Source organism: Grus americana, chromosome 9 (assembly GCF_028858705.1).
Source record: "Grus americana isolate bGruAme1 chromosome 9, bGruAme1.mat, whole genome shotgun sequence".
Classification (NCBI taxonomy): Eukaryota; Metazoa; Chordata; class Aves; order Gruiformes; family Gruidae; genus Grus; species Grus americana.
In genome coordinates, this window is record NC_072860.1 from 5792192 (window position 1) to 5808677 (window position 16486).

General features: G+C 53.2%; 1 protein-coding gene across 6 annotated transcripts in view; it reads right to left on the reverse strand.

Annotated features, from left to right (window-relative positions):
• LOC129210009 (pinopsin-like) overlaps positions 1-13107 on the reverse strand; it is a 34698-nt gene extending 21591 nt beyond the window's left edge. For all 6 annotated transcript variants that reach the window (XR_008578285.1, XR_008578284.1, XM_054835416.1 and 3 more), the window contains exons 1-2: positions 12685-13107; positions 10220-10545 (exon numbers count right to left, since the gene is read on the reverse strand). Coding sequence is in view for 4 of the 6 variants with exons in the window: in XM_054835416.1 (XP_054691391.1) it covers positions 10220-10545; positions 12685-13030 (672 nt within the window). In the remaining 2 variants the exon portion in view is untranslated. The remainder of the gene's footprint in view (positions 1-10219; positions 10546-12684) is intronic.
• Between the last annotated feature and the right edge of the window lie 3379 nt (positions 13108-16486).

The window sequence follows — 16486 nt, forward strand, 5'->3', positions numbered from 1 at the left end:
CCATGAGACCTCTCGGCATGAGAATAGCCTACCTCTGCAAGCATGGGCTTGTTTAGAAAAGGCTGAGCACAAAGAAACGGAAGCCCTGCAGAAGACTTCAAAGAGTGAGTCAACAGGGTGCTCACAAAAAGGAAAGAAGTTAGCCTTGGAAGTATTGCTCGGGCTAATGAGAATTTCCTTGAAGCTCTGAAACAGTAGGCAGTGATACGGTGGCTGGTTTAATAGGAGCTCATGGTCTCTCCGAATAATAAAGAAAGTTTTGGCTGGAAAGGAAATACTGACGTTTATGAAGGAAAATAAATGAGTGATGCTACCATCCAGAAATGATGCGAGAGCAGATGAGATTTTATTTTTAAGGAAGTTTTTTCTATCCTTCCTAACATCTGAGTCTTTGAATTACGCTTAAAAGCTTCCCACTGCAATCGTAAAACCTAGAAACATGTTACCTGCATGCATAATGAAAGTATTTTCGTATCATCTTTGATTCAGAGCTTAGGCTTTCTCAAAATTCCCATGAATTCAGTGCCTTGCCATGAAATCAAGAGCAAGAAAAGCAAGTTGCCAGCTTTGCATTGTCTTTCCTTTCTAATTCTCATCTATGCGGGGAGTGCTTTGCTCCTGGCAGACCTTGTGCTTGTACTCCCCAAAACTGAGTTTACATTGGTGTAACAGGTTTGAACCCAGCGGGTCAGGCTGCGGCACAGCACAGGGAGAGGCGGGGAAGAACAAAGCAGAAGACAGGACTTAAAATGACTCGAAGCAAAAAGCAGCAACAACGCTGGTTCGTCACTGGGAACCTTTGGCCTCACTGATTTCTTAGTGTGCTGCTTACCTGGTCTAGATCTAGTACGTTAACATCTTGGGGGGCTTAGCAGTATCGTTGTCCTGATGACAGAACCCCAAATCCCTTCGTCTGAGTCAAAGACAAGCCTTTTCTAGTGCCCCTCGCGCGGCGACAGCTACGCGAGTTCCCAGCCGGTTGGGCTTGTTGGGGTCCAGGTCCTCCCCATGTGCAAAAGGGCAGTTACTAAACCCCTCCGAGACCCGCGTGCGCGCGTGGGTGTGTGTGTGTTTGCACGCTAGTTCTCTGGGGGTGTGTGATTCTGTGTAGAGGCTGTGAAATGGAAGAGGTTTACCCGTCCCCTAACAGTCACGGAAAATGCGCCAGCACCTTCCGCAGGGACGGGCAGAGCTTCGTACCCTGCCTCCAGTGAGGCTGGGAGGCTCTTCTGGCTCCTGCTGCAGCCCCAGCAACACTGAGCTAGCGGAGCAGAGGCGGAAACGGATTTCAAATAGTTGGTATCAGTTTCAGCGGCAAAAAGTGCAATTATTCTCAAGGTTGGGAAGTCTTCCTCGGGCTTTCCAGGAAGGAAGCAAGCGTGTCTGTGGGTGGAGGGCTGTGGAGACTCTCGCAGTAGCACTTGCACGTTACTTCTGTGACTGCAGCGGTCTTGGCGCTTGGTTTCTTGCCTGGGACTAAGTGTAATTTTATGGATAATGGAACACCTTATGCACAGGGAGGAATAAAACATCTGTAAGAAATTGCTTTTGCCTCAAACCGCTAATTACTTTCAACCAGAATTCCATCTTTTTTTTTTTTTTCTTTTGCAAAAGAGATGTAGCCTGAGTGAGCTGAGCCTCGTGTTTGGAGTCGCTTAGGAGGGGCTCTGCTTTCCCTGCTCAAGGCTTCTGGCCTCACCTACACTGCCCCGTGCCCACCTCTTGCCCACGCAGAGCCTGGAGAGCGAACGTCTATCAATTACGCAGCTAGGAGATGGCACCCTCTCTTCTAAGGGTGTGTGAAAATGCAAAGAAGTCTTCGACCAGACGAATACTTTTTTTATTATCGAAGCTTGGTAACTGTCCATGTGAGTGATCTATTTTTCCAGCCAAACATTTCCTTTTTTCCTGCCTTTTTCCTATGCTGTTTTGCCGTTCACTCCCTCAGTTATTAAGGCACAGTTTGGGCTGCGCTGAGCATCCCCTCGCTTTTGGAACGCTGGAGAGACTTCCACCTCATTTGGCTGTGCAACAGGGGAAGGGAACCAGGTGACAAACGTTATGACCGTTCATGACGTACAGAACGTCTTGTGCTCCCGAATCCCACTAGTGCTTGTGCATCAAGTTGTATTTTAAAACACACAACTTCAATCCTCAGTGAAGTATGCAACAGAATATCCCAAGTCTGCCTGCTCATAAGGAGGGGACCCTGACAGCTCCCTTTTGGTGGGTCCAGATAAAACACTTGACCCTGGGGCTGTGCTCTCGGTGCTGCCCAGCTCTAAGAGTCGGGTGAAGATTTGCCTCCACAAATCATCTTTTTTCCAGTAACTGAAGGCTGTGGAAAATCTCCGGTGGTAAGTGTATTAACAAGAAAGATACTGTGGAAATTTGGCCAAAAGCACTTCTCAGAGCTGGCTGTAAGCCCCGGAAGGTGGGCTCAGGCTGTGACCTGCTGGAAGGGGATCACACAGCCCCTGCAGGGACCTTCACGGCATGGGCAGAGGGACCCGGCCCCACCGCTACCGATCGCTGTCTGGGAGCTGCGGTCTCCAATATCAATGCAGACCTCTGCCAAAGCGTATGGGGAGGCAAAGGGGGGAGACAGAGGAGAAGAAATCCATTTCCATCCGCTGCGCTGACGTCTTTCACCTCTGCTAGAGTTATTTTTGTCACCAAGAGGGCTTGGAAGGTGCCAGATGAGTAACAGTAAGGGCCTTGTGCTGTGCAAGGCAGAGCGCTCTGCAGCTCAGACGTGTCCTCGAAGGGCTCGCAGCATCCCCTCGCACTCACCTCTGTCCTCGCAAGGGTGGGCCACGTGATTTGAGATTAACACGTATATCCAAATTCAGTTCCTCACTTGCCTTTATAAACGTAGAGGGCTCCATAACTGTAAGGAGAGGGGTTAAATTAATTTTAAATATCAGAGTATTAAAATAATTCATCGTGGTTGACGTTTGCAAAAGCTCAAGTACCGCGCGCAGGTGCGGCGCGGCGCTGCTGGGAGGTTTCTGGGTTCTCAGCGTTGCCTCGTCCTTCTCCCACTGAGTTCTCTGTAACAGCGGGTGTGCTGCTGGGTTTGGGGGTGCTTAAGTGTGTAAAGCAGAAAATGTTTACAGTTCGAAGGAAGCATGTCCTTTGGAGCCATTAATCTGCATAGCACATCTGTCAGTGAGAATGAATATTCAAGTACTTCAGCACTACTTATGTTCACACTGGTTTGGTTCCCCTCCTGCATCTTTCTTTGATGCTTTAATCAGTAATGACGGTGATGATAGCACGTTCCTCTCACGGAGAGTGGAGGGTTTCTCAAACATTATGGGATGTCTAGATACAAAATCAAATTATTAGCAGAACAGGAGCCTCAGGATATGTTCACCCAAGACTGTCCAGAGCGTCCTTGGGGTGTCCAGGCGGGCAGGGTCAGTCCTGGCATGCAGCAAAGCCCAGACCTGGTGGCTGCTGCCCACCACGAGGAAGGGTGTCCTAGTGCCTCCCCTTCCCCGGGAAGTGGGACGCCCTGCGCTGGTCTCCCAAACAGCACAGGCAATAGCGGTGCTTTTAAAAGCATATTAATTGAATTAGTGCTAGTGCACGTGGTAACAGCCCCGTATATCTGTATAGCAGCCCTACGCTGATGTACGCTCTTCAGTGGGACCTCTGCAACTGCAGGATGTCTCAGTGAAGACTCGGGCTCCTCTGTGCGGAGTGGTTGCAGTGCTAAACCTCTTCTCCTTGGGGACAGGGAGCGCTCGCTGTGCACCCAGAGAGCTGGCGATCTGGTGGCGTGCCTCTTGTACCTTCCAGGGCACTCGGGTACGGCATTGATCATTTGGGGGTGACACCTGCCTGCTACCGTGAAGCCCGTGGTGTTTGGGGTAGAGCTCCGTTAGGCTTGAAATGGCTCCGCACTCCGGGTTAGCGGTTTGCTCTCCTTTCGTCCTGTGGTTGTCTGAGCTCAGAGAGCAACGGGAGCCCCTGGGGGTGCAGGCTTTCTGTCGGGGCAGGGGAGCTCGGTCGCAGTCCTCCTCTAAAGGCAACTGAGCCTCTCTTCCAGACTTGAATTTTTGTGATGATACTTTTCTCTGCCAAGCCTAGAAGACCAGTGATCAGACCGAGGCTTGATGGGCGAGAGGGTGTTCTCCCAGGGCAGCTGGAGGTGAGAGGTAACGTGCCTTTGCCTTGCTGACTCGGGGGGATTTTCACCAGCAGTTCAGGGACTGCTGCGAGGGGTGCTCCTGTGGAAAGATAGAGATGGGACTCGCCCATTTGCTGAGCCTCCTCGTTAATTGTTTTTGCCTGGTGACAAACTGACTTAGTTCTGACGGCGGATTTCTCCCTTCTGGTTCCCGCAGCACACCTTCCCTGCGCGCTCGGTGGTTGTGGGGTGAAACCCAGGGCAGCGACGGGGCAGAGAACAGGACAGACAGAAACGCTGCCTGGCGGGTAGCACAGCACGGGACACGAGCCCGGGCTGGCCCTGCGGTCCGGCGATACGCAGAAGAGTAACACGAAGAGCCAGCGCAGGAGGAAAACGTGGCTTCTGGCGCTGGCGAGGACCGTGCTCTGGGAAGAAGGAAAGTGCAGCTCAGGCTGCGGGGCACGGCTGCTCCCTGCTGTCCTGCCGGCTGAGCGTGCTGTGCGAAACTCGGCTTCCCCAACTGCAAATGCCTGGACGTTTCACTTCCGAGTTTTTGAAGCAACTGCTGAAAAGTATTTGAGCTAGAGGGGGGGAAAAAAAAAAAAGGTTCACAGCTGCTTCGTTTGCAGCTAGAAAAATCGAAAAATCCTCGGTGTGTTCCTCAGGTAAGTGACTGCTGTTGGACAAACCTCTGCTGCGCACAAGCACAGCAGGGGAGCACAAGGTACGACCCCTCCAGGATTTGGGAGAAGCCGAGGACAGTCGCTGTGCCCTGCTGCCAGAGCAAGTCCCACAAGGAATCACAGTACCCGGGGGTGGACGCGTTGTCCCTTGCTTCAGAGCCGTCGTGTGGCCTGTGGCCCTCGTCGTACGTGTATTTTGTGTTCACGTCGATGTCTGACCTTCCAGTGCCCACGGTTACTGCTGCCAAGGGAGGAGTTCCTCCAGCTCTGGGAGGGAGCACCTCCTGCAGGAGAACCTGCGGGAGAGACCAACCAGCTAAGGGCAGCTCTGACGATGGGCCAAGAATGAGCAGCTCTAATGAGCAGAGTGCCTGCTACCATTCGAGTGGGAGAACAGGAAGGCATCCCACAGTTGCGTTTTCACTGGGATTGAAGTCAAATGATGCAAAGAAACCCAATTCCTTGGTTATTTTGTGCATGGGTGGATTTTTCTTGTTTCTAAAGGTGATTGCTCTCTTCAGTCCCCTGGGCTGCACTGTTACCGCAGGCTCCTCTGGGTTCAGCTGTCTTAAGACTGATTTCTCTGGCATCTGAAGTATCTCAGTACTCGAGCTTTACTGCTTCCTGCCTTTGGGAATGTGTTCGTCTCACATCCCCAGTTCAGCCTCAGTAAGGGTAAGTGCTGCAGCAGCATTAATAATTGTCTAGATAAATGCTTGAGAACCAGTGTTATTACCTCTTCCCCTTCTTGCCAGTGGAAGGGAATTGCTGGAAAACAGTGCTGGTTCCCCCCCCTGTTTCCTCCGCCCAAGCTGTACGAAACTGTTGCCCCAACATTAGAAAATGTTGGACTTGCTAATCGACATAATGAAATTAACAGGTAACACATCAAACACCTCGCTGCAGTATTTCTTTTTTCCTTTCCATAGCACTTGAGGGACCAAGGGGGCAGAGAGCTGATGGAAACCATGCCTAGATGCTGGCTTTCCCTGCCTCGCCTGTGATTACTGCTGGAGCGAGGGGGCGAGGGGGGCTCTGCAGCGGGTGGTGAGGACCGTACGAGCCTGGACACGCTTTGAGAGCCCACATGTGGTTATTTCTGCAGCGCAGTCCTTGACGTGCCTTTGCTCCCCATAGCCAGCGCGTCTGGGAGGTGCTGGGGGCAGCAAGCCTCACCCGCGGCTCCGCTCTGCCCGCTCGCCCTCCCCGCGGCTGCCCGGGGCTTCGGGCAGGAATTTCCCCTGGGCTGCCGGTGCTGGGCACCCGTCCCCTGGCTGGCGTGCCAGGGCCAGCTGGAGAGCAGGAGATGGGGCTGCAACCCTGCCGGAGAACCTGACCCCTGACGGGCTTTGCCGCTTCGCTGCGCTGCTCCTTTTCTCTCTGCGAGGAAGGATGCTCCGGCAGGGTGGGACAAGAAGGGGAACTGAAAGTCTGGAAACTGGTCAGATTTAGAGTCTGGGGTGAAAGAGCTGCTAAACTTCCCTTAAACCTCAGGAGCTTTGCGTCACTGCACTGGTGGTAGTTTTACACTGACGTAACTCAACCCAGGGCAGGAGTCAGCACGGAAAAGCAGAATATTTAGCCCGTGTACAAATCTACTAGGATGAACGCTGGTCAGTAATGTGGTGGCGGGACTTCAGATTCATTTGTCAAGGAGATGACAGAAAAGTAGCCTGTCAGTGAATTAAGGGAAAAAAAAAACCAAAACCCCACACTAATACAGCGACATAAAAGCTGGAATTGATTATATTTGCATTCTGACAATTCATGTAAGAGGAGTCTGCCAAGCTTGCCAAAGACTCTAACCCCTGTGCTCAAAAAAATGATTTCTCTGTTTTCAGTGAGCATTTTTAAGGTTTCACGTGCTGCCTACAGCTATTCTGAAGCCTGGTACCAGAATGGTTGTCTCCTGCAAGTTTCATGGATGCAACGGATCAACGGCTGCCGTGTGTTGCTTGCAGTGAGCCAGTAATTCCCGGCGGGGGGCCTGGGATGCAGACCACGTTTGACGAGATGGTCTACCCAAGCAGGTATGTACTTGGCACCTTTACACCCCATGCCTTGGGTTGTGCACGCTGCTGAAACACAGGAACGGCCATAAAGATCTCTTGCTTCTTCAGGACATCCAAGAGCTCAGGGTGAACCCGATGCCGGCTATCAAGTATTTGTACTAGAAGAAATCCCAAACTATCGTTTTCGGTCACCCATGAATTGTTTGCATCGCTGAAGTTGTCTTTGAGAGTCTCATCCATGCACACTGTTGCTGCTGGCTACAATGGTTTTGAAGCAGTCATATAATAGCCACGACCGAGCGTTTCAAACCAGCCACGGGGCTTTGGAGGACGCATCCCGCTCTCCTGCGCTGCCCAGCTTCGTGTCCCAGAGGGTTTCCCCAGCTGCGAGCAGCCGCCCGCGTGCTTTGCCCTGAGCACCAAAATGGGTTAGCCTGACGTCCTCTAACCCTGCTCGGGCTCCTCGGACCTCCTAGGGCATCGGGCTGTGTGAAATAAGAAGCGGTTGTTGGATTTGCTTTTCTGCTTCTCACAGCTTGCTCAGCCTCGTTGCCGGCTGTCCCCCAGGCTCCGTTTCGCTCCTGTCGTTTTTGTTAACTTCTGAGTCGATCTGAGCTGAGGGATTACAGCTTCCCTGCTGCGGCACGTAGCGTGGGTGAGATCCTGCGCGCTCATCTGAAGCTACGTACTCAGCTACAGGGGAACGACGCGCTTTCAAGACTCTGCTAACAAGACTAAGGCATTTATGAAGCATCCTTTTTGCAGCAAACCCCGGTCGGCAGGTTTCTGCTAGCAGCTCCCTTGGGGACCGGGACCGGCCACGGGAGGCAAAGCCGGCTCCTGCCGCCCCCCCGAGGCACTGTGGAGAAGCCCCCCGCGCAGGAACCTCAGGAAGAAGAGGTACCCCAGCCCTCGGGCACCGCACCACCTCATCACGCTTTTGCAGCACAACAGCCCCCCCGGGTGAAGCAGCTGCCTTGGCTTTCACCTGGGTCCTGCCTCACCGGGGGGTCGGAAATCAGTATCAAACCAGAAAGACTTCTCGGAAAGGAGAGAATGAAGAGGAAAGCTCCATGGCTTTGGAAGCCTAAAGACCCCTCATTTTCTAATGGCTGTTTCAGTATTCAGATTTGCTGTCAACAGCGCACTGTAGTATGTTCAAGCTCCTTTGGGGTTCGTTTGAAATGGCTCCGAGCAAACCCTTCCCCAGGCCATTGCCTGCCAGCCTGAACTGAGACCTGGGGGCAAAAATGGGTCCTCTCTTAGTGGTGACAATCTTCTTCAGGTTCAAGGGAACTGCGAGCTTGAAGCAAGCCGGTGGGGTCTGTCAGCTGTCTGCAAGCAGCACAGGGGAATACGAGAGCCTGGACTGACTGCAAAGATTTTAAGCATCCCTGCATATCTCCTGTGATGACAATCATGTCAGAAACCAGAGCATGAAAATACAAATGTCAAGCGAAAGGATACAATTTTTCATGCCTGGCTGAAACCAAACACCCCGATGTCCCACTACAATTTTACTCCTCTAAGCGGTGCAGATAACCTCGGTTACGGGAAGCCATTCCCGGCAGGAGTTGAAAGCATGGTAAAAGGCTTACAGAGTACTGCCTATAATTTGGGGTTGTCTAAAAGCACATATGTCTGTTGTTAGATTCCTTAAATATTTAGCTTGCATGTGAAGCTTATTTTGTTCAGGTTGGGGTTTTTTTTTCCCCTCCCTCTTACACATGCCAGGGATTTTGCTGCTTCTGCACCTTGCTGCCGTGGGGGAAGCGGAGCGGCAGCGTAAGCGGCCGGGAGAAGCCTGTGTCGGCCGTGGGGATGGCTCCGATGTATCACACAGCACAACCTTCCCACAGGGCACAACTCTCCGTCCAGGTTTCCTTGTTGTTTCTTGCCCGTGGAGGAGCTTTGGAGAGGAAGAGCCTCTCCTACAGGCACTACCTGCTCCAGCCTCCGCTGCTGTGAATGACTTGCAAGAAGCAGCGCCTCTAAACCAGTGCTTTTAGCTTCAAAAGCTGGAAAAACTGGAGTGCCGTGAGAGCCAGCCCCCCGCCTGCGCTCAGGGGACAGGTCCGTGGCGGTGCAGGAGCAGCCGCCGTTGCCAGCAAGGGGGGACCAAAGAGGAGTGAGCTCACTATTGGGGAACACAAGGGATGGGCTGGGAAGGTATGAGGATTAACTCAAACATCGCTGCTGATTTGATTTAATTCTGCCCAAAGTCCCTCAGCAATAATAAGCTTAAGTTAAATGTTTACATCTGCAAATGTGGCTCACAGAGTGATTGTTATCTAATTCCCTCTTATCTTTCAGGCGTTCGCTGCTGGAGCTGAGACAAAGCCAGCTAGATCTTGTAGCACTGAGGGACCTCATGCCCAGCCTGGGGTGGGCTCCCGGGGCGCGGGGGCCGAGCACGGGGCTGCGTAAGGCAGCGAGAGCTCGCTTTGTGCTGGGGGAGAGCGGGCGGCCCAGCCTGTGCTGCCTGCTCCTGGCCTGCCCGCAGGCCGGCCCCCGACAGCGGGGCTGCCGCGCTCCTGGGTCCTCTCCCGGCGTCGCCGTGCCGTGAGCGGGCAGCGCTGGTGCATCGATGGCTCCCTGGGACTTGGGGCGCAAAGCTTGGGGCTTTTCACGAGAGAACAGCAACCTCTGCCTCAGCATTCCCAGCTGCCTGACTCGGTGTTCGGTACCTAAGGCTGCACTGGGTGGGTCAGCGCTATTGAAAGCAAACGGCCCTTATCTTGGGAATAAAAGCTCACCTATCTTGGGAATAAAAGCTCACCGTCATTCACGGATTGGCTTTGTTTTGTGTGCACGGAGTAAGCTTCACGCCAGAGTGACTGCCTTACAGCTTGTATTTGCTAAACTCCAGCTTCTTGCTTTGTCTGGGTCCTGCCAGCAGCTGGATTATGTATGACTTTCTTTTTAGCACCCTTTTTTTTGCAGGGTTCACTCTCATGCTTTCAAAGCAGCAGCGTTTGTCTTCAGGAATCCCAGCTCCCACACGCTCCACGGACCGTACAGCCTCTGAACCCGCAGGCGATGCTCGCCTCTCCGTAGGCCTGCTGCAGATTTAAGTCCTAGGACCAATCGCATCAAGGTAGGTATTAAAACTAGGTACCCCTGGGTTTAATTAGGGGTAATTGGGAGTATCTCGAGCGGTTTGGCAAACTTCCCTCACCTGCCATAGGGACTCTCAGCTGCTCACGTTTGAGCGTGACTTTCAAAGCCCCGGCAGCCTGTCACCACGACAGTCACGGGACAGCCAGCGTCCGAGGGTGGCAGCACATCTGACAGCAGAGAAGTTAGAAAGGTGGAAAATGGTGGTTGCTGGTTTCTGCTTGGTTTGGGGTCGCAGTAAAAAGGGAGTTGAGGAACCTACTTACCCGCCTTACAGTGCACAGCAGCCTCCCGTATGAATAAACAATGACAAAAGGGATCACGAGGCAAAAGATGAAAAGACATATGATATAGGATGCGTTGTTAGCGTCCTTTGAATGCCAGTTCACGGAGCACGTTGTCCCTGGTCCTTCTGGGCCATAGCTGCTCCAGCCAAAAAGGGGGGGTGCAGTCCAGACCAAGGAGTACGTCCAGGACAGGACAATGCCTGTCCATGTCTTCCTGTAGTTGGTGGCATCGGCCTCTGTTTTTCCCGTCATGGTGCAGTAGCGTTTGTAAGAAAGCACAGCCAGGGAGATGAGCGAGACGATGCCTGTATCAGAACATACAAGAGCAAGCCTGTTATAAATGCTGATTAATAATTAAGCACATCTGTCTGCACGTATACATATGTGTGTGTGACCTGCAGCAAAATCCTGGTTTCTCAATCAGATTTGGTGTTTGGTGCACCTGTAAGACTTAAGGAGTAAAGACTAATAGCTCTATTTGCCCAAAGTTCAGGGCTTACCCAGCTTCACAGGCTTCCGTAAGCTTCACTGCTTCTGCCTGAAACTCTAACACTTGCTCTTTGTTTCCTGCAGTTTAGGCTTTTGCCCAGATATCTTTTTTTTCCCCTGCAGGAAAGGTGTGTGAGGAACAATAAATGTCCATGCCTGTCCCCGATCTCTTCACACAACCTTCCCCATCGCTTTTCGAATACACGTGAAGATGTTGAAACACATGCAGGTAGTGAAGGAAACAGGAAAAAGCTACCTTGTCCCTGCCCTGACCCCAGATGTTACAGCTTCTTGGATGTTTTCATGCAGCCATATGAGTTTTGGAAACACCCTGGTGTCCCTCAGCACGGCCGGGCAGGGGTGTGGGCAGCTCCTGAGCCCTTGCAGAGACATTTATGGGTCTCCTGCAATTGGGGCACTGTCAGCAGATGTGAATGGGGCAAGAAAACCACTTAGCAGCAAATCAAAGGTTTCTTCTGCATACAGTAATGCTATGGGAGGGAGAGTAATTGCTAATGCTGATATTAGAGTTTGTAGTTTCACACACACCCCCCTCCTGCCTTGCATTTTGGAGGTGATGCTGTCAGGTACAACTGAGTAACTGGAGCTCCTGGTTAACGCTGACATATTCTGTTTAAACTTTCCTTAGCACATAAAGGTTTTACATACACGAGCCTGGCTTGCTACCCTGTGTAACTGTATGGGGGAGCAAACATCTAAACAGCAGCTGAAAATGTTGTATCTTTAGAGTGGGTGTAAGTGATGTGAGTGGCTCCAAGAGCAGCGGTGTGCAGCCTGGAAGCCATGCCAAGCTGTTTTCCCCTGGTTGTTCAGGTCTGTTACTGCTGGGCAGAGCGATGACTCTACTGGTAAAGCTTCTGACCCCCGTGAGTGCTAGCTGGGGGAGCCCCACTGATGTCTGTCAGTGTCTGGAGTGTTAAAGCAGGCTGGGAGAGATTTTCAGTGCTGGGAAGCTTGAATATTGTTAAACTTAGCGCAACATTGCTCCAAACTTGTCTTTCTATAGGTCAGGCAATACCGCAGAGCTGGGAGGGCGACCGGGGGCAGGCCTGCGTACCCGCTGTCCCCACAGCCCCCTTGCCACCTCCGCCGCACCGCGGGTCTCCCTCCACGTGCCTGGCTGGCAGGCGAGGAAGGGGCTGGGTAAAGGCAGAGGCGCAGGGTGGGTGCTCTTTCCCGCTGACTGCCCTCCCTTGCTTGGCAAACACGGCTGCCTTGCCCAGAGTCACACCGGTCCCCAGGACCTGGAGCTCTGTGCTCCCCTCCCGCATGCCGGGCTGCTCCCGACCGAGGTGCCTCTGCACCGGCATCACAACTGCCCTGCCTGGCAGCATCCTGGGGCTTCGTCTGCCCCCACCTCGCCCCCGCCGCCCTGGGCTGTGCAACACCGTCCTGGCCTGCCCGGTGCTGCCCATTCCCGCAGTCAGGATCTGGGGTCAGGTCTGAAAGCCACGAATTCCAAAGAAATTGTGGCTCCCGAGGCTCCGAGCCGCCTGCTCCCTTTTCATTCTTTACAGTTTGAGGAGCCACAAGAAACACGCACGTTGCAGCCTGAATGAGGACTCATACTTAATGCTGCCTGGGGGGTTATGACATTTTTCCAGAAAAGCAACTGAAGTTGGGAAACTTTAACTGTGCCTTTTGCATGCTTGGGGGCCCGCTCCCCACACTCACACGAGTGCCCCATCCCACAGGCCCTGCTCTCCTGCCTGCCCACGCTCAGACAAGCACCCCCCACGCACATGCTGCTGCCTTCGGGGCTCCTCACCCTCTGCTCCCCTGGAGCCCACGGGGCTGTCCCGTCCCGTCCCCCCCCCCGGGACGGGAGCCTGGCCGGGCGCAGCCTCGTCCCCTCTCCGTGGGTGCGGACCCCCGCCGAGTTCCCCCGGCCGCCCCCTCCCTGCCATTCCTCCCTCCCCACGGCCCCCACTCACCGCAGAGGGCGTTGGCGAAGCCGTGCCAGGCGCAGGCGGCCCCCGGCGAGCCCCGGCCCCGGGCGGCGGCGGCGGCCAGGCCGAGCGGGGTGCCCAGGGCGCAGACCAGCAGGTCGCTGACGGCGATGTTGAGCAGCAGGAGGTTGATGGGGGAGCGCAGCGCCCGGTACCGCCAGAAGAGCAGCAGCACCAGCAGGTTGCTGCAGAAGCCCAGGCTGCCCACGGCTCCCAGGCAGACCGCCGCCGCCAGCCGCCCCGAGGGGCTCAGGCACGGCCCCGGCTCCTGTCCCGGGTCGCGGGCACCGGGCGAGGCCCCGCAGCTGGGAGCGGCGGCGGGCACCGGCATCCCCGCTGGGCGCCCGCCTCGCCCGCGCCGGGCATTGCAGCACCCCCCGCGCCGGCAGCCCCCGCCGCCTCTGCCGGTCCCTGCGCGCTGGCGGGGGCGGGGGGGGTTCTGCTTCGTTACGCTAAAAGGGAAGGCGAGCAGGGTTCGTGCCGGCCGTGCTCCACCGTGTGGCCGTCAGCAGCTCGCTCCTCTCCTGTCCTCTCTCCGCCCAGAGAGCTGAGACCGGGCGAGACTTCATCACAGCTGTGGGTCGGGAAAGCGGCCCCGGGGAGCCGAGCCCGGCGCCGAGCGGCCGCTGCGCTGCGGGCCAGGGAAGAGCATCCTTCAGTGCTTGTCTGAGGGTCAGGGGAGAGCATCCTTCAGTGCTCTCCTGAGGGTCAGGGGAGAGCATCCTTCAGTGCTTCTCTGAGGGTCGGGGGAGAGCATCCTTCAGTGCTCTCCTGAGGGTCAGGGGAGAGCATCCTTCAGTGCTTGTCTGAGGGTCAGGGGAGAGCATCCTTCAGTGCTCTCCTGAGGGTCAGGGGAGAGCATCCTTCAGTGCTCCCCTGAGGGTCGGGGGAGAGCATCCTTCAGTGCTCTCCTGAGGGTCAGGGGAGAGCATCCTTCAGTGCTTGTCTGAGGGTCAGGGGAGAGCATCCTTCAGTGCTCTCCTGAGGGTCAGGGGAGAGCATCCTTCAGTGCTTCTCTGAGGGTCGGGGGAGAGCATCCTTCAGTGCTCTCCTGAGGGTCAGGGGAGAGCATCCTTCAGTGCTCTCCTGAGGGTCAGGGGAGAGCATCCTTCAGTGCTCTCCTGAGGGTCAGGGGAGAGCATCCTTCAGTGCTCTCCTGAGGGTCAGGGGAGAGCATCCTTCAGTGCTCTCCTGAGGGTCAGGGGAGAGCATCCTTCAGTGCTCTCCTGAGGGTCGGGAGAGAGCATCCTTCAGTGCTCTCCTGAGGGTCGGGAGAGAGCATCCTTCAGTGCTCTCCTGCCCTGTGCTGCACCCGTGGCTGCTGCTTGGAGACCTCCACGTAGCAGAGCCCGCTCCGGGGAATCTCACTGTTGAGCAAGGGCTCGGAGTTCAGGGAGCTGCTGCAAAGCTGGGAATACAGATAAGTTCAGATCAGAACAAAAGAGCTGGCTGTGTTTAGGCACTGAGTGACACGAAATGCGAAACGCACATAGCTATAGCGCTAGGTGATGTATGTCTCAGCTTGGCCAGATAGAGCCTTTCGGAGTAAAGCTGTGAAGAACACAGGCTGGTCCAGATGCTCCTGTCATAAACAGTAAGGGTAAAGCTTGAACTGCCAACCAGCCATGGAATAAATTGTTTCTTATCAATTCAAATCTCTTAAAAATCTATAGCACACTTCCTACAACACAGCCAGGTTCTGGCCACATCCCAGCCCTTGGAAAGGAGAGTGTTGCCTGGTGTCTAAACCTGCCGTCCTGGGGCGGGGGGGGGGGATATCACACTGTTCTACTCTAAGGGGAGTTTCTCTGTGTTTGCAAATAAAAAGGGAATTTGTCTCATTTCCTGCAGCTTGGTTGCTGGGAGCAATTAGTACTGAAAAGGAGAGGGTGAAGGGTAATTTCCCCCCCCCCCCCCTTTTTTCTCTTTTTATTGGATGGTTGTTATGAGGAGGAGGCAGTTCAGAGTATCTCTGCTTGTAATGAACTTTCAAGTTATTTTTTTAAAAAAGCAAACATCTGGACTTTGGGAAGGCCGGCTGCCTCTTTCCTTCCCTCTGGGATGCCAAGGGTGTGTTGGGTTAAGGACGGGCACAGCCCAGCAGAGTGCTGTCGTCTTCTCTTCAGCAGTTCTGAAGACCAGGATGGTAACTGGGCAGGTAGCACAGGCAGTCAGTTGGGTTACCTTGAGAGTAGGTATTTAGATAAAAAGATAAGGATGGAAAGTATCTGATCCTCAAACTTAATTGAAGAAAGAAACAGCTAGACAAGGCCAGAGCTAAGCCCTGATGAAGGTAGGGTGTTGCCTATCGCATTTAGCTCTGTCCCTGAGGGCGCAGCCTCCCAAACGCTGACACTGGGAAATGGCTGCACTGGCGGGTGATAAATTCTTGCTGATGGGTCTACTATATGGGGCGCCTGTAGGAAGCAAGTTTCTGTCTGCTTTTATAAAAAAAAGATCTGATTCATTTCAAGATTTGCATGTCCCTATCTGTGTAGATAAGCCGCAGTGCTCAGGGCGGGCTGATTACAGAGGGCACTGCCTGCGCAGGCAGGCAAAGAGCTTTGCAAGCGAAAATGAAGAAGATGATAGGCAGAGTTCACGTCAGGCTGGCTTGTTGGATGCTCTAGAACGCTACATAATCTGCACGGCCTGCGTGGAAACTATACTATAATTATAAATATTAATAGACGTAAAATAAATTCTAAGTAAAATTCAGGTCCTGTATGTTTCTTAAAAGGAACTTTGATACGAGATGAAAAGAGGCTGCAGCCTCTGGTGACAATAAAGCCAAAAGGTTGTTCCCGCTGGCTTGAGATGTTTCAGACCATTTACTGAAAATGTGTCAAATAATCCTTTTGATAATACAAAATTTCTTTGAACTGACCATTTAATTTTAAGCGATGTGATTTTCTAGGTGAATATCATGGAGTAGAAATTTTCACTCCCTATTAAAACAAAACCCAACAAGAGAATATATATTGAATGTGAAATTGTGTTCTACAAAGCAAATCCATTAAAAGCATCTCATGAGATTTCACATTTATTTCTAGGTAATTCCTACCCATTTTTCAGAGGAGAAGCCAGTTTCACCAGCAGCTGTGCAATTTCAGCCAAGTTCCCAGATGATCAAATTTGGTTGCGCTGCTGCGCAGCACCTTTCCTGCAAATGAGATGCCAAGTCCCTTTGCTGCGTTAAATAGTAAGTGAAGAGGAAAGCGAGGGAATGAGAGATTTAGGCAAGGCAGAAAGATAGCAAAGGAGCATTTTGCACTTTGCAGAGGTGGAAGACTGGGCTGCATCTGGGATGCTGTCTGAGCATCCTCGGTTGCTCTCATGTGGGGGCCCGGTCTGCATCCCTGGCTATTCTAATCCCCTGATCACATCCCACTGTGGTACAGCCTGTGGGACTTATTTTCCTAAATTCCATTCTTGTCATTGACTTGGGTAGTTAATGGCACAGAAATCTATTTTGGTATGCTCCCTAAGAGCCTGCAGCTTATTGATTGTCAGCTGGATGGATATATCAATGTGCTGAACTTCCTTTGAGGAGCAGGTCTTGGATTTTGAAGGCAGAAGAAAGGTATTAGCAACGTTAAATTAATTTATCTTGATGACAGCTCTTTGGGGATGTTTCAGAAAGGGTAAATTCTAGTTAAAAAATTGCAATAGGAACAAGGGAAATGTCATTTGCTCAAAAAAACCCCAGCTTCTGCTTCTGGGTTAACAGCAGAATTTCACCAGTCACGTCACAGAGGATGGGCTGCAGCCGGGAAGAGCTGCTCGC